Source organism: Porites lutea, chromosome 6 (assembly GCF_958299795.1).
Source record: "Porites lutea chromosome 6, jaPorLute2.1, whole genome shotgun sequence".
In the NCBI taxonomy this organism is placed as follows: Eukaryota; Metazoa; Cnidaria; class Anthozoa; order Scleractinia; family Poritidae; genus Porites; species Porites lutea.
In genome coordinates, this window is record NC_133206.1 from 19,663,426 (window position 1) to 19,680,622 (window position 17,197).

The 17,197-nt window shown below is 39.7% G+C and overlaps 2 protein-coding genes across 3 annotated transcripts in view; one reads left to right on the forward strand and one right to left on the reverse strand.

The window, feature by feature from the left end:
* The first annotated feature begins 894 nt into the window (after positions 1 to 894).
* LOC140941094 (calumenin-A-like) lies at positions 895 to 6,403 on the forward strand. Its single transcript, XM_073390060.1, has 6 exons — positions 895 to 1,230; positions 2,485 to 2,729; positions 3,300 to 3,521; positions 4,297 to 4,415; positions 5,002 to 5,091; positions 6,065 to 6,403. Exons 1-6 carry the CDS (start codon positions 1,001 to 1,003, stop codon positions 6,167 to 6,169), a joined length of 1,011 nt encoding a protein of 336 aa, XP_073246161.1. The 5' UTR covers positions 895 to 1,000; the 3' UTR covers positions 6,170 to 6,403.
* A 1,603-nt stretch (positions 6,404 to 8,006) lies between these two features.
* LOC140940831 (uncharacterized) overlaps positions 8,007 to 17,197 on the reverse strand; it is a 9,241-nt gene continuing 50 nt past the window's right edge. Inside the window, exons 1-6 of one of the 2 annotated variants that reach the window (XM_073389792.1) lie at positions 17,008 to 17,197; positions 15,009 to 15,242; positions 11,823 to 11,904; positions 10,604 to 10,880; positions 9,737 to 9,846; positions 8,007 to 8,613 (exon numbers count right to left, since the gene is read on the reverse strand). The exon at positions 17,008 to 17,197 is cut by the window's right edge and continues 50 nt beyond it. In XM_073389792.1, coding sequence (XP_073245893.1) covers positions 8,508 to 8,613; positions 9,737 to 9,846; positions 10,604 to 10,880; positions 11,823 to 11,904; positions 15,009 to 15,099 — 666 coding nt within the window. In that variant the 5' untranslated portion in view covers positions 15,100 to 15,242; positions 17,008 to 17,197 and the 3' untranslated portion in view covers positions 8,007 to 8,507. Of the gene's footprint in view, positions 8,614 to 9,736; positions 9,847 to 10,603; positions 10,881 to 11,822; positions 11,905 to 15,008; positions 15,243 to 15,550; positions 16,236 to 17,007 lie in introns of those variants that run through there. The other variant, XM_073389793.1, reaches the window with a different exon arrangement.

Consider the following 17,197-nt stretch of genomic DNA (forward strand, 5'->3'; position numbering starts at 1 on the left):
TAAAACAAAACAAGGTAAACAGTAAAAACTGAGGGGAAACTAATTTTGAAGTTTCGAAGAAACAGAAAGACGTATGAGATGTTTTTTTCAAAATTAAAAAGAAGGATGATGGTGATTGAAATTAGCATAATTTCACCTTGCACGAGCTGCACGCATTTATAAAGTACACGTCATCTAGTTATGAAACACGATCTGCTGTCTTTTAGTTTTGCCATGGATGACATGGATGAGATTTTCCTTTGTGTTTTAGACATTAGTTAGTTGTTTTTGTTTTGGAATAACATCGACATTGGCGAGTAGCAGAACGAAAATACAATTCAGTGGTAGAGTCATGAAAGTAATAAAAGAAACCCTTTGAAAGAGATGTTTGTCTACTCCAACTAAACCTCCCGCAAAAAATAGCAATATTTGCCTCTCGGAGACAGTGTACCGGCACAAAGGAACGAGAAAGAAGTGCAAGAAAACAAGTCAAGCCGCCATAATTCAATGATAGCGGCAGTGTCTAATGTACAAACCACATCCAAGCCCTGACCGAAGTCGTAAACAAGCGACATTTCTAAGCAGAGTCCCAGTCCACTGCATCACACCTTTTTGCTCGGACACGCTCGTTTCTTCGCCCAACCTTTATCCGCCCTGATTAAAACCATTCGCGCGCGCCCGATGAAAACGCCTGCAATGCAGGCTACATTGTGTTACCGAACAATACATCGAAGACGTGACATCCGATAAACAATAATGAATGGATCTTTATTTTTCGGGCCCACATTAAGACTTTATTTCATCCCTACAGTTTTTTTCTTGCCAACGTGGCAGAAATTCGAGCCAACCCTTCCCAGGGCCCGACCACATGTCAACATTATCCAATCAAATATTCGCAAGCCACAACAAGGTTTTGTTTTTCTGTCACATTGCTCAGATCTGTTCTCAGAGTTCTGCACGCATTTTGTTCTTCAAAGGTATCTCTCTGTGTTACCTGAGGATCTCGCCTTCTTTTAGCAAAATGAATGCTTTCTTCTCCGCATTAGTACTTTGTTTGTGTTTTCTCGCTGTTAGTACAGCCCCAGAAAAAAACAGCGCGAAGTCTCGAATGCACGATGGAAAACTGTCTGACAAAGAACATTTCGACAAAGATGGCAAGCACAACGAAGAATACGATCACGAAGCTTTTCTCGGAAAGGAAAAGAAATCCTTCGATCAGCTGACTCCTGAGGAATCTAAGGAGAAACTTGGGTAAGACGAAGCGGTCCTTGTTTACTGATGTTTGTATTTTCAATAGTTTTGTTTTGAAGAAAATTCAAGCGACAAGCCACTAATGAAGCCGAGCCTACAAGCTGTGGCTTCTCCGAGTTCTTTAATTGATGTCAAACTATGGATGGAGTTTTTAGCTATCATATATTTTTACCCAGCATCCGATACAGTAAGTGTTATCATTTATGCGTTAAATGAATGAAGAGAGCCCAACATTTTTGGAGTTTAGGGTTGATATGATCGTGAGGTACAGAAAGAGCTGGCGACATCTTTTCTTTTGAATTCTCGGTAGTCTGATGAATGAGCAGTCCTGGATCACTTCCATTTGCCTTCATTTTAAATTACAAAACATTTAATTTATTATTGTTGATGACTTTGTTGATTTCGCTACAGTAATGAACATGATATATTTGATGCAAATCGACTCTGCCACGTGGCAGCACATTCCATTGCGCGCGCATCCCGAGAATGGTCAAAATATATTCGATTTTGAGTTTTTTATTCGATTTTTGCCACCCTCGGGGTCCCAGCAAGTGGTTGCTCAATGGAGGCTGGCTGCTCCATAAAGTAGCATAATCCTTAACAGGAATATCACTTTTTTTCAACAAACACGTGATAAGAGCTGCATTACCCTCCACAATCAGTTGTATCACATTCTATCCCGGGAGGTTGGGGGGGGGTGCTCATCATCGATGATGCTCAATTGTATCAGGCGCTTGATGGCCACTCGCAGAGGTGATAACCATACAACTGACCATAACATATATAGGAGAAGTCAGGCGCAGATCCACACCTTTGTATGGAAATCGGTCAGGTTTTTCATACAAAATATATTTTTAATATAAAAAAACTCTCCATGTTGAAATTGAGAGATGAAAATAATCGGCCGATTTGCAAGGCTTTATCCAAGGAGGATGGAATTAGCCAATATCCTCTCTGAACTGATTCAGAAACCTAGGAAATTTCTGGGTGGGGCATGCCACCGAACCCCCCCTAAAACCTTGTGGCGCTCGTTTAGGAAATCGGTCCAGAGTATAACCAGAGTATAATACCATTAACTGACATGATACAACTCACTTTGACTCTGATGGCTACCTCATAGGTTGTCAAAACGTCAATCACTGTTAACAACAACAGTCCTATTCAGGACTACGTTCATCTGGACAATCAAACTCTACCTACTTTTGAAATGAGTCCTGGGTTCAAACCTTCCACACAATTTTTATATCTTAATAGGAAAATTGTGGAGAGAATTGACAAGGACAATGATGGGAAGATTACAGAAAAAGAACTAGAAGACTGGATTGGATTTACCCGAATGCAAAACCATTACGATCAGGTAGACAAACGCTGGAAAGATCTGAAACAACGAGAAAAGAACCTAGTTTCACGAAAGGACTTTCATGGTGACAAAAATGTTGATCCAGATGGGCCTGTAAGCTGGGAAATTTATAAGATAATTTCCTTTGGTAAAAACCCAGGTAATATTACTGGTAATATTTGTGTGTATTTAATGGTAACATTCCTGATAAGATATTGGGCAAATAAATCAAGTTATAAGTCTCATAAATAAATATCTTGAGTTTTACTTGAGGAATAAAAAGTTACAAAAGAGTTAGGGTGTATTTCATAAATAGAGCCCTGCATTTGGTAGTATGCGAGACTATACAGAGTTGTATAGAAAATTTTAGGTAAAAGGAGGCAGCAGCTGATGAGATTGAAAAGCATGTACATTTTCACGGGGCACACCTGTGTTTAGGGGTAGGTACAGGAAGTGCGTCTCTCCCCTTTTGGGAATATTTTATTTTGGGGCTTCCTGTAAAGTGCATTACAGTCCATTTCAAGCAATAAGGAAAAAACATTTAGCCATGGATTACACCTTGATTTTAACCAAATTTGAGCCATGCTGGTTTTTATAGAACAGTTATTGCTTCTACATGTATCATGTAAGAGCTATGTTCCCATATACATTGTTAAATTGCCCCAGTTACTTATCTTTCTAGCAGTCGTAGTAAACTTTTGAGTAATATATAACTTTTGTTGACCTGTAGAGAAACATTCAGATCATGTACGCCTTCTTAATCAAATGAGCATGGATGAGCGTCGGTGGAAAAGAGCAGATGTTAATCAAGACAAAAAACTATCAAAGGAAGAATATGGTCCATTTTATCAGCCCTGGGAGCATGAGCACATGCATGATGTGGTTGCACAGGAAAACGTCGAAGGCATGGATAAAGACAAAGATGGACGTGTGTCACTTCAGGAGTACCTAGGTTAATATTTTTTGTACCTTTAAGGTTTTAGGTAACCAAAATACCAACAAAGGAGTACTTATGAAAGTGGAAATGATACTCGCAGTTGAGTCATTTCCACCATTGGGTATATTAAGAACTCACTCTCAAGTTGGCTTGATATAGCTTAATGGATATACAGTGCCGTTCAAAAGTAAGTTACCACCCTTTCTCAAGATGCAAATCGCGTCCCGCAGGACACGATTGTCATAGCGCGTGATGGCCTAAAAACTGAGTGTTTTGAATCATTGGTTGCCTTGTGGCCTCAATCGGTGTACTTTCTAGCTTTCTATTACAGTCGAACCTCTGGACTGGTGTAACCACCTCTTGTAAGCAACCACCTAGCATAAGGGACCGCCAATCCAAATCACCAAAATTTTCCCTGTCAAAGCCTTACATTTGGAACCTCTGGTAAATGACCACCTCCTGTAAGCAACCACGGCCACTTTTTGGGCCTGACAGTGAATGATTTTCCATTGTTTTTAACCTCTTGTAAGCCACCACTTTGCATATTCACTGATATCTATTTTCGCTGTGTGCGCTATGACAACATGGAACTATATATATTCTAACTTGGACATTGCATGCTATAAATTATCTTCTATAAAGTAGATGTGCCTGGACCTCTTCTCGGAAGAGACCACCTGTGGTTCGATTCTTGTAAACGACCATTCAGTCTTTGCGTTTTGGGTGGTGGCTTACAGGAGGTTTGACTGTACGATGTGATAAGTCTAAATATGTTTCTTTTATGTTTTAGACGACATGCATTCAAAGCCAGAAAAGGAAATGACAGAAGAAGAACTCCAGAAGAAGGAGAATGATAGAAAACATTTTCATTCATACCGTGATGCAAACAAAGATGGCTACATTGATAGGGTAATGAAATGACTCCGTTCTGTAATTTTGATATCAACTATCCACCCATGAAACAAAAGGGATGCTGTCACTTAGTTTGTGCAGGGATGAAATTTGCCCAGCAATTTTCCAGACCTGGAAAAAGTCTGGAAACTGGAGATTAAGTCTGGAAAAATGGTTAAAAGTCTTGAGTTTTTTTTGACGCGACATCAAGTGCTTTATAAGTGAAATTTTGTTCATTTTGGTCAAATCTCTAATTCATTCTTGCCTGTTTGTGTGCAGCGCATCATGAAAGGCTTTGTTCCTGCGTTTTTTTAAGGTCGTTATTGATCACCTATTCGATAACCTTAGTCTGGAAAAAGAAATAATTGTTTATTATTTTAATGGAAAAAAGTCTGGAACGTCTTGAATTTTGGATCCAAAAATCTTTACGAATGCTGTTTGTGTGAGGAAGCTAGAAGTGGTCTCAGAACTAAAAACATATCGCATAATGCAAATTGTAACAATCCTTTATTAAAAGTTAATGCTGTGAGTCAATCAAAACCACATAATTCTGATGATCAGTATGTGTAAAAAAAACAATGGTTAATTATTTATTTTCAAACAGGATGAAATGAAAGAATGGATGTTTCCTACTTCCTACAACTATCTCCAAGCAGAAGCCAGTCATCTCATTCATCATGCTGATTCTAATCAGGTACAGTTTTACATACATTATTTGAAATTATTTAAACTCATCAGGTGTCCTGTATTCATTAGTGAACTTACGCAACAGGAAGGAAGAGGAAAGAAGATGGCAAACCTTGTGTGACAAGCGTGACAGTAATAATTTGTTTGAAATAACTTTTCACCAAACTTCACTCTCCTTTAAAAAGTTCTTTTTGTAAAAGGCCAGAATACATTAATGTTGGGTGAAGTTCATGACGAAACACGCAAGTAATAGCCTGTCACATTATTTTGTCATGCACGAGTGTTTTGCCGTCCTCTTCTTCCTGCCGTCCTGTTGTGTAAACTCACTATTAATTCATTGATTGTCCCTTCAGTTTCATCTCTGTGCCACTTCGTCCTGTCAATCCTATGAGTGCCCAACATCTAATTCTTTTTATATCAACATAATGATCAAACATGCCATCATCATCACCAAATGGTGGAGGAGGGCAATGTCAGGTGGTGGACAAAACACTGCGCCCCAGTCCATGGACTACCCGTATGGACTACCCTAAAATGGACTACACCACTGTAGTTTAGTGGTCAGGGCTAGGAAACAGAGTAAATCAGGCGTGAGGTCAGTTTTCCAAGTATAGTGACCCTAAGTGGAGCTTGATTCACTCAGTTTCCCTAACCCTTATCTCTTAACTTTGATCAGCAACGTAGTCCGAAAATAAACTGCATGCCAATCACGAGACTCATTTGCGTACAATGAAAGTCATGACAATTCTTATCCCCAGTTTCCATGCATGGTCTCCACTAGGAGGAACACCTGGGACCATGACCACTATTTGGGGCCAACACAGGGAAAAAAAAAAAAAACGCTTCCATTTTCTGAGTCTCGCCTCTAAATTAAAGCAAGCAAGACTAAATACACACAAACTTGCATCTAGTGTTTAATTGCAAAGTAACTACATAATTTATTCATTTACTATACATATCTTTATGTTTTTGTATTTCAGGATAAGGTTTTGGCAAAGGACGAAATCCTGGACAAGTATAGTCTTTTTGTGGGAAGCAGGGCCACTAATTTTGGTGCAGATCTGACACGACATGATGAGTTCTAAAAAGCAAAAGTGAAACAAATTGTTGCCATTTTTTATGCAAGATGTGTTCTTACAAGTGGTATTGTATGAGCAGTATTTTTGTCAAAATTATACAGGTTTTATTTCATGGTTTATATTTTTATACAGGTACATAAAAGCTGAAATGTGAAAGATAATTAAATCTGAATTTGTTTACTAGCTCCAGAAGGTGATTTCATGACTTAATGAATTTTGCAATAAAATGCTGAAAAAACCGTCCAAGCTTCATCTGTTTTTGGCCTTGTCGATTTACTTTAGAAAGAAAGGGAGTTCCAATTATTTTGCGAGCCCAGATGCAGGGCAGGGTTGTTCAAATTCGTTAAGGTAACCCAGGGTTAGGGAGAAATTTGAACTCATATAGATATAAAGCTTTAAAAACAAATTCATTCTTGTTCTTTTTGTTTACAATTTGATGATTGGATATACTAAAAAGAATAGCCAAAATTATCTGGGGAAATACCTTTGAACAAAAGAAAAAAGAAACTTGGATTAAAATTTAACCCCAGGTTAGTGCTAATCAGCCTTCAAACAACTGGGCCCTGGTCTGCTAAACAGATAATAAACAATAATATTGGATGAGGTTTTTGTGATATCCAGAATAACCAAGGTAGATGTAAGTATTATTAGCCTAGGCCGAGGCTGATAATGCTTACTGAGACCTTGATTATCCAGGATATCACAAAAAAGCGTATTTAATAATTGTTTTATTATAATAAATCTGCAAGGAACCTGAATTGATTCGATACAATTGTTATTAGAAATCATGCATTGCGCTCTCAACCTACAGATTAGTCAGCTATCTAATCTGCTAGGAGGTAACTAACTAATCTGTAGGATACGCTGATTTCCAAAATTAGCTGTAGGCTCTTAGCCAATGAGAAGACAGATATGAGTACAATGTATGTTAAGCTGTGTTAACCAGAGGCGTCCAAGGGAGGGTTCAATATTGTTACCAGTACAGTAAGTTATAACATTGCCCGGAAACACTCATGACGGCTTTAGCTCGCTGACCTTCTGTCGAGAGATTAAGAAGTGAAAATCCTAGGATAAAGCGTGAAGAAATTACCGTAAAACCCCACGTTAATGCCCTGGGCATATATAACTTTATAAGGGGTTTTGGGTGGGCTTATAAACGGGGGGGGGGGGGTATAAGCTGAATAACAATCTTTGTTAGCAGATGGATGGGCTTATATCTGGGGGTGCTTAAAACCGGGGGGAGCTTTAACGTGCATTTTCGCTATTGTACACTTGTCGTGCGCGTGTCTTGCCTTAATTGCCGCAGAAATGACCAATTTCCATTTATTAACTTATTCACCCACCTTTGGAGCCAACTGTAAATAATTTCCTCCCTTCCTTACCCTAAAGCAAAAAGGCTTTAAATTCAGGAGCTGAGTTTAGGCAGAGACGTTCAGCATGAACTAGGGAATATAATGTGCTATTCATTCATGGAACCTCCGTTGTCAACACTTGACAAAGGATATGCCACTGCTATGAACAGCCTCTTCCCCCCCCCCCCCCCCCACCCTGTTAATATGCTTTCAAATGATTTATTATCCACTTAACAAGGACGCTTTTCTACCGGAGGCATCGACCATGTGTTAACCAAGTTGTGCTGTGGTGTAGCTATGAACAAATACACTGCTAAGGCGACGTCCACTCTAGCACAAAAACGTTGGTTTTCATATTTTATTATTCCTCTTTACACCTGCACAGAGTGTTAACTAGACACACCCTTCTGAAGGTGGTTAATAAATTAATTCCTTTTTCTGTCATTTTTTTATTATTATTATTATTAAACATTGCAACTATATACAAAGCATGTTCATTTTGTTCTTTCAGTTAGAAATTAAATAATCTTCAAATATCCGCCCATTGTAGATGTACCACGTATCGCAATTTAACAACTTCAAGAAAAGGCCGGCCGAAAGCTCTCGGAACAGCTAACCGGATTGGATGAGAAAACAGTAAACAACAGAAGCAATGGACCCTGAAACGAGGGAGTCTCGTGCCGGGAAAAACAAATGAAACTGGAGGTTGGAATTTGGCGGGATTTCCAGCCGCTGTTCAGGAAACGAGCCCGCCCTCCTCCCCGTCTCTTCTCAGGGGGGGACCGGAGACAGCGGCGCAGATCGAGCCCACGTGACGGCAACCAAAAAAGAGACAAAGCTAAAGATTAAATACTTAGAGGGCTTAGAAAATTTATTGTATACACAATTGGTCACACAATGATCAACCTCTGCCCTCTGAAGTGTTTGATGTCACTCTTCCTCAGGGTTCTTTCACATCTCAATTAACTTCCGAACTTCCGGAATCCCTTTGTCTATATCGATGTCAGCCTGCAACTTCTTCCCAGTTTCCGTCTTGCTCTTGTTGGCTTCGTTTTAGTACTTGGCGATTGTTCTGTATTGCTAATGTCCAGTTGCTTTCTGCCAACAGAGTCAGTAGAATATATAGTCAATTGTAATTCATAATTCGTAACTCCGAATGCTTGCGCGTGCGTTGCCGTTGTTGTTTTACTTAAAGACTCCTTAAAAAGGGACGCCAGGAGGCTAGTTAGACTTTACGCATTCGCGCCACCAGAGCTCTTCTCTCTGTGCATGACTAAGGAAAACCCGGAACTTCTAACCTCGTTCCCAGGGTCCTCTCCTACTCGTCCTACCCACTCTTTCCTTCTCTCGCTCCGGGGCACAAGTAGGAGAGGACCCTGGGAACGAGGCTGGGAACGCAGTTGCGGAGCTTCTGTCGAGTCATGAGCAGCCATAAGACCCTGGCGACGAGGCTCTGGTGACAAGAAGGGACGATACAAAGCACTTCACAGGTTGTCCTTTATGACTGAATAGGAAATGGTCGTTTTCTGTCCACATGAGACAAGATAACATGTAGCCTATGGAGCAAACGTTCCCAATCGAGTTATTACGCCAACGTTGGAGCAAGAGCAAAAGAAATGGAAGATCGAAGAGGGTGAGGAAGCAGAAAAGAGTACTCTCAACCCCACTTTCTCGACGAACTCGCGCGGAAACGTTTGATACGCAGGCTAGATAAAATGCCAAGGACGAAGAATCTGAAAGTGACTTTGGCTAAAAGACGAAGAAACTCTTACGCAAAGTGCGGGAAGACATGGTCCACTGACAATGCCATACGAAAAGCTTACTGGTGTTGCCGTTAACGTTAAACTGCTTTAATAATCCAGCAAGAGAAGATAATATTTCGAATCTTCGAAAGTCACTCTCTTTAGATTAACTCATACCGAGAAGATCTTGTGTTTCCCTCTTGCAAATTTTGAGGGTCTTACCACACTCGATATTAATTACTGCGATTACTAACTGCACCGGTAGTGCAGTCTGTACCATGCTCCCAGGCGGCACCATCGCGCGGAAAAAAAGAGCGCGGGGCACCATGGGAAAGATACAGTGGTTAGTACTGCCTGTACTTAATGCCTGTACCACCTATAAGCTTTTTCCAGACCCTCGCTTATTTTGCTCGTCCCAGCTAACAGAGAGCCTAAGAAAGGCTATAATTATTGAGAGGGTAAGAGTAAATATTGCTTACAATTGAGCGATATCGTTGTCTGTCGGACTGTATCCATTTTTCCTCCTTCTTATATTTCGGTTCTGCCGACTGATGTTGAGGTTTATGATCATTGTAACTAGCTCTTCTTTCTGATGAGAAAGGAGATAGAATGAATAATAGAATTGAATTATGCACCAAATTGCACTGAAGTATTAAAGGCTGTAGAGTTTATCTGCCGGAAGCGTCCAGACTTTATTTCCATCCCCAGAGCCTGTCGTCTGTTTTTTATGGGCTTGGTGTTTCAGCAACAACGGACGCCCGTGACGACAGCAAAAACCTCACTAATAAAACTCGCTCAATGTGTCAAATTTACGTGCATTTTCCTGCAATCTAATTCTGGAGACAGCACCCAAGTTAAGATTAGATTGTAATAGATTCATCCATAGATTGTAGCATTAGGGAATTTCGGCTCTCAATCACGCCAGGGAGCATATAGAAATGAATCAATTGGTCAGATCAGGAGCACCCAACGTCAATTTTCCGAAAATATCTGTTCGGAAGACGATTTGAGATCTAGAATTTTCGGAACATTTTTTGTAAAATTCTTGCTTGCTTACCTCTCCTAGGATTTTCGAACGTCTAAAAAAAGAAGAAGAAGAGTTTTTAGCGTCCTTAACAACTGGCGCGGAGCCATATCCGAGTATCCGAGTTCCAAAAATTCTCACTTTCAAAACGAGGGTAACTAATTGCAAAACTTTTCTTGTGAAAATGAGTTTTTTTTTTGCGTTAGAATAAAAATCATTTCCATATCAATAGCTTCGCAGTAGTCTTGCTTTGAAACAGAGGCTTGGGACAACTCTATGCCAGCCACAGGCCAGAAGAATCGTCGATACAGAAAGTACTTACAGACTTATCCATGAGGCTGTCGTAATCCTTTGTGTCTTTTGCGATAATTTGAAGACAAGTCGGACATGTTTCCGCCTCCGAATCCAAAGTTTCTGATTCTTTGAACCGCACTTTTTGTCGTTCTTTCCTCAAAGTGTCGCAGTCACTTGAAGCATCCAGAGATGTTTTGGATCGTTTTCGTAAGGGACTGGCTAAAATATCTTCTTTCTTTCTTTCATTTAGTAGTTCATTGTATGCGCATTTCCATTCTGTCTTTGGTTGACGGGATAGTATTCCCCTGAAACACGAAATTCAAAAATCATAAGTTATAAACGCGTTCATTCGATTGTCCATCGGGGTCTTCTTATATTCCTTTCGGTATTTTAAGATTTCTTCGGAGACTTTTTATGGTGGGTCAAATCTTAGTAAAACCAGTGGTGGATTCAGCCCACCTACCCCTCCTCTAAGCCAACATCAACACTTACTTCTCACTAAAGCAAAATGCTGGCTTAGGGGAGGGGTAGGTGGGCAATTTCCCAGGAACTTATAATAATTCCAAGTAAGTGGGAGCCCACTCATCCAGACCGTAAGATAAGGGGGCGTGACCTGGAAATTAATCTGATTTCTAGGCGCAAGTGCTATCCGGTAAATATAGCCCCAGTTTGGCCTAAAGGACGGGCCCAGGTCTCTCTTCTAGACTCGCTAAAGGAGGGGCTGCAAAGGGCTGCTGGGATATTTAATCAAGCATCGTTTGACTAGAGTTTTTTTTAACAACTGACAACGGCTGACTAATAGCTAAAATATACAGCCTCAAGTTTGGTTTCCTAAGTTGGTTTCCTCAGTTACCCGCGGGGTATAATTATTATCAAAATCACCCAGTAGGCAATTACAAATTTAAAGCTTTGAACGCGGATCACGTAAGACTAATCTCGATATGTATTGACCATTAGCCTGCGACAATTCTTGCCTGCTAGCAAGCTCTCCATTCGTCTGTGTAGCGAAACGAGAGAAAGAGTCTCCATATATTTCTACGCGTGCCGCTCACCGCGCGTGACTTCTCTCGAATTCCCCAAATTGAGAGCATGCTCGCAGACTAATTGGCCATTGTCTTCATCCGAAAATATCTCAATACAAATTACCGCCGTAGCATATAAAACACCCACCCCTTTCTTTCTTTTCTTCGTTCTCTTTTCTGTTTGTTTGTCTTTTTTTTACTTTTGATTTTCGCCTACCGAATTACCTTTTCACACGCGCCTGAGGAGCATCAGCTTTGATGCTATTTTCCCGCTTCAGATATGCCTCCTTGTTATTTCCTTCAGCATCTAGTGGAAAAACAGAAATATTTGTTAGGACTTTAAGTTTTCCTATAGCAAAGATAAAACCTGACTCGTTATTCCTCGATTCAACGAGAGAAAAAAGACTCAATGGACTTTTTTTTCATCGCTAAAGCCACTCAAAATCTATACTTATAAACTGGTGAAAAAGTGACCTTCGTCACCGCAGCCTTCATTGGAGACACTTTAAACCTCTTGTATAGACTATTCTTGGTTTGCAACCACGTAATGAGGTGGCCATGTCGGAGATCAACACAATATAATTTTTTCTCGAAGAATTTTACATAAAAATAGAGTTCAGTTTTTTCGGAGGAGAGAAATGCTTTTGACCACCAACATGGCGGCCGTGACGTCATGTGCAAACCAGCAATACTAGTTAATGGACTATACCAATGGCTTGGCCGATGCCTTGCCTGGCTGCAACGCAGGCTACGTCATCTTTGTGATGTGACAACAAAGAACATTCATTCATGAACATTCAAGATGCTTCTAAACCATTATCGAGGGTGTCGGCTTAATTGGGGCTTAATGGTAGACAAATGAGTCAGCAGTCTCTTATTTTTTCTTCTCGGGCTTACGCCCTCATTTCTCGCGGCTCGCGCACTTAGATTTCGCGTGCAGTAACTTTGAAAAGAAAAGTCAGAAAAATAAGAGACTGCTCGCACCGTAATTTTTTTCAGCATTCTCCTCACGTTTACGTCAAAATTTGTACCACGTGACCAAGGTTTCCCTTTGCTTATCGCCTACTGTTCATTATTTCTAAACATAAATTAGTAGTTTCACGCAATTTTTTACCCAAAGAATTTTCTGAGCTATTTTTATCTGCTTATTTTCTATTTTGAGAAATTCTCAACTTGAATCTGACGTTTGCCCTTTGCGGTATACGTGAAGCTTTAAAAACTCTCTAATATTGTTCGAAGAAAATATTGCATCCGGTATTTTCATAGTGAACGAAGTGAAGATGTTGGTAACTTTATTGGTCAGGTTATGCAATAGGTGCCAAAATAATGCAATATTAAAGTGCGCTTATCACTTGTATGTTTAAATGGCTGGGGATGAAATCAATTAAATTTCCTGATGTTAAAGACAGCTGTTTATTGCTTCATTTATCTTCTAGAATCACTAATCAAAAGGAAAACGCCGCCTTTTGGTCCGTTAGATTATGACCAACTCAGCATGCAGAACTTAAAAGTTGTGTTTGAGCTCACCGATAACAGTAAATTAGACCGGGGGGGTTCTCGACCAGTATTTGGGTAAAGGTGAGCCGCTGAAGCTTCGAAACCCTGAAACTGTTTAGAAAAAAACAACCTCAACTTGATTACCCTGTCGAAGTCGAAGGACAAAATATCCGCCGTCTTTGCAATTAAAATAGAGCGAATTCACGTTATAGTTGTTGCTTTTGTATACTTGGACCCCGGGACTTGGACAGGTGTACAAACAAACTTCATGAAGCAAGTCAAGTCAGTCATACAGCTAATACCCTGTTTATAGTTAGGACAGCACGCACGAAATAATACACCCTGCTTTAAGACACACTAGGGCGAAATTAAATAAGGTACCCTGTCTAGGACTGAGAGGACAAAAACCATACCATGTCCAGCGGCACATCCCCGTATAGGCCATATAAGGGAGTACCCCCACCCCTGCCCCACCGCGGAAATTAGAACGCCTTAAAAATAGATTTTAGCTATGCAAACGAAACGTGATCATCACAAAAACTGTTGATGAAATTTTAAAAAAGCAGTTTGAGTTTTGTTTAAGCCCCATAGGCAAAAAGCGAAAAATTTAGTATAAAAACCGAATTTTCCTAACTTCCTGGATGTTTTCCGTCGAAAGCTCTGAACATTTTCAATTTTTTGTAACCAGGGGCATCCTTCTGAATTATATATTTTGAATCCTGGTATCAGATCTTCTGTTTTCTAATGAATAAAATAACAAACGAAAACAATGCATTGAAATAGGCCAGCTCAGCTGATAGTCAATATCAGAGGGGGTGGTTCTGGCTGCCGTAAATAATCAGTAGGTTTAAATTTATATTGGGCAATCCTACTCCTTTCTAAGTTTGAGTCAGCTGTGTTTACCTCACCTCTTTTAAAATATATTAAATCCTTGGGCCTTCTTTCTTTTTCTTTTTCTCATCAATTTTCTGATATCGTAAACAATTCATTAAACAAACCAGCTATCTTTGAAATTTTTCATAGATGGCCGGCATCTTTCACGTTTTTAGACAGATTAGTTTAACTGATGTATCCCTTATCACAAAGCAAGCATAAGCTGTAAATCCTTTCAGGCTTTTGTCCTCGATATCAACCATCTTTTGAAAAAGCTGACGTTTGTACTAGTAGATATTGACTTTTTTAAACATTTTACTCATACTGTGCTGTTGAAACTTTGGCACAATTTTACAACTTGTCCAAAAGGGATTAATAAAGTTATAATAACTGAACAAATCGAGAGAGTACAATTTTTGTATCTCACTGAAAATGCGACAAGGTGCTCTAACCGGAAGTGTAAAACCGTAACCTCTGTGGCACGAGTTGAGCGTTCGTTTAGCCTTAAAAAAAGAAAAAATATGAGATCCGTGAAAACATCGTAGGACCTCGAAAATAGGGAGCTAATTTAAATGCGTTCTTGACTGTCGTAGGTTCTAATTAAGTTTATGGCTGCTAAATTCCTTGAAAACTGTCAAGCTGTCCACGGCTTTTACGTGTACAGTCTTGATTTATCCGGTAACTTGAGGTTTTTTACGATGAGGAATCCCGCTCCAGTCTAAAACACTCCTCTGTTCCTAAATTTGTGCCTTTTAAACCTTACTGGTTTCTATGCCGTTCTCTGTTTCGCTCTGTTCTCTCCCTAGGCTTTCGCTTTCAATCCATACTGAATCCGGTTTCGCAACTCGACTGAAAAGCGTTTAGTCGAGTTGAGCAACCGGAAAAACGTAAACGACATTGACTGTAACATGCGTAGCAGCAGGCCCAAGAAACATGGAACGTGTCTACCTCTCTCGTGCTCGTTCTTCCTTGCGCCCACTACTTCCAAGCGCTTGCTACGCAGGCTACATTGACTGATGTCAGTGTACAGTAACGGCTTACCTTGATGAAATACTAAAGCACGGAATCTGTACACTTTTTTGTTAGTTTTGTCCAAACGAACAGAACATGTATCCGCAACGGCTGAAATCATGGCGTCCTACCAAGGCAAACGCGGCTATAAATACTCCTTTTTTAATACTTCGGTGTAGCTTGACAGGGCCTGACTGCGTGAAAGATCTGTAGACGTCCTCCACCTTCCTTGCAAGCGTTGTGAAAGAAGTAATTTGCAAGTGGCTTCAAATAAAGAGAGGATGTTAGTCGGCAGCTGAGTCGGTAATTTTTTTTTCATAGGAAGTTGCTCTCATTAATGGCATTACCAAAACTCTTTTTGATTATACCTCCCCGACACAGACACTGTCTGTTTATGTTTTTATAACTAATATTTCTTTCTCGACCTGAGGACAAGTTTTTCAAGGCAGTTGACAAGGCACGTGGGCTTCACAAATTCAAATAGTAAAATTTTAAACCAGCTAAAAAGGCCGCTGCCAAAACATTGCTTATTGCCCGGCGCGCAGTGAAAACTACTAAAAACTAAGACAGACCTGTTTCATCAACCTTTTAAGCCCACTTCCTTTACAACACTTGTTTCCCTCAGCTGAATCCAACCAAAGGGGAATTTTTAAGGCTTGTCACAGGTGGAAATTGTTCTTGCGTCAGTACCAGAGCATTAGCTGCTGTAATATAGAAGTGGAGTTGAATTTTGTCCAAGTCTTTGGTAACCAAGGATATTTCGTCATTGGGTTTTTTTTAATTTGATAATTAAAAAAGGAAGATAAACATACTGACGCTTCTTCGCCGTTTCTGTCAATTCTTGGCACACAGCTGTTTCTCAAGTTTTTGGTAGGTAAACAGAAAAAAGGTGAAATGAAAACTGAGTTTATAGCGATCACTGGCAGGCCTAACTGTAATAAAGTATATAAACAAGGTAAACCCTCGCTTAGAATAATCACGGGTATAAACTCTAAGTCTAGTTCAGTTCAGAGGTTCTTTAGTTTAGGGATAATTACTGGAAATTTAACCTATCGGAATAAAATATCTTGATTAAAGAGTCTCAATTTCCTCTTGTGGGAAAATGCACGAACGAAATTACGCCCAGAATTGCTACTAAGCTCACAATATTCAAATATAAATATCGCTGTAATAATATTGGTATTTGGAAGTTTGTGAGTGACGGCTACTGAGGGCCACTGAGGTATAACATGATTCTAATCTCGTAATGTCACATCTTCTAAGTCAAGTCATCAAATTATCGCACGAAAGATGTAGAGACTTTAATATGTAAAGATAATTATACCACGTATCTCAGTGGAATTTACCGAGTCATTTCAAACGCGTCCTATTTGATTTTAAAATACGGCTTTTATCAGACCGGCGCCACGCCACATAGGAGTATTGAATAAACTTTTAATAACCGTCAAAAATGGCTTGGGTTATTGCTTTCTCTCATCGTGTACTGTGTACATATATTCATTCACGAAGTACATTGCTTTCCATATTAAGAATGAACTGTAATCTCTGACAAAGCACGTTCGTTGTATCGGGTTAGGTAAGGTCACATATTAAAAATCAGGTACGGCTCTAATCAAGCGGAATTGAAAAAGAATTAGTAATATACAATAATTGCGCTGCAATCCTTGTAAATTGCCCTGTGATGATTATAATGCATTCAAATTTAAACCATCCCTAGGAATTCACCGGCTTTCGTTTTGATAACATCGCCAACAAGATGTATTATAAGCGCCAAAGAACGCCCAAGTATCACCTTTTATTGTGAGGTTAAACTCAAACAACAACAGTGGGCCACAAAAGTTTGGCATCATATCAGCTAGTGATCATCTAACTTAGTATTATGAAACGGGTATCAAGGTTTTTAGCTGAAACCGTTTTTGTATTGTCAATAATATTACGTTGTTGTACCGTGGTATATTTAGTAACTTCGGTATTAAAATTTCGCCACTGACATACCTACGTTGGCAGAGTGACAATTATTACAACTTACCTCTAAAATCACGAAACTCAAGTTATATTTTCTGAATGTAAAGCTCTGGCACATATATCTTTCTGACTGTTTTAGTTTAGTTGCTGTTCACTTTTTACGACAGGACGTGGTTGATCATCATCATTGCATGAGGTTTAACGACAAAACATCCTGTTTTAGCTTTATAGGACCGTCTATGTGTCAATTAAAA

Excerpts from the sequence above, each read along its gene's own strand:
- LOC140941094 (XM_073390060.1), top strand. The coding sequence starts at position 1,001 with ATGAATGCTTTCTTCTCCGCATTAGTACTTTGTTTGTGTTTTCTCGCT. Across the intron at positions 1,231-2,484 it reads GAATCTAAGGAGAAACTTGG|GAAAATTGTGGAGAGAATTG; the intron begins GTAAGACGAAGC and ends ATATCTTAATAG. Across the intron at positions 3,522-4,296 it reads GTCACTTCAGGAGTACCTAG|ACGACATGCATTCAAAGCCA; the intron begins GTTAATATTTTT and ends TTTATGTTTTAG.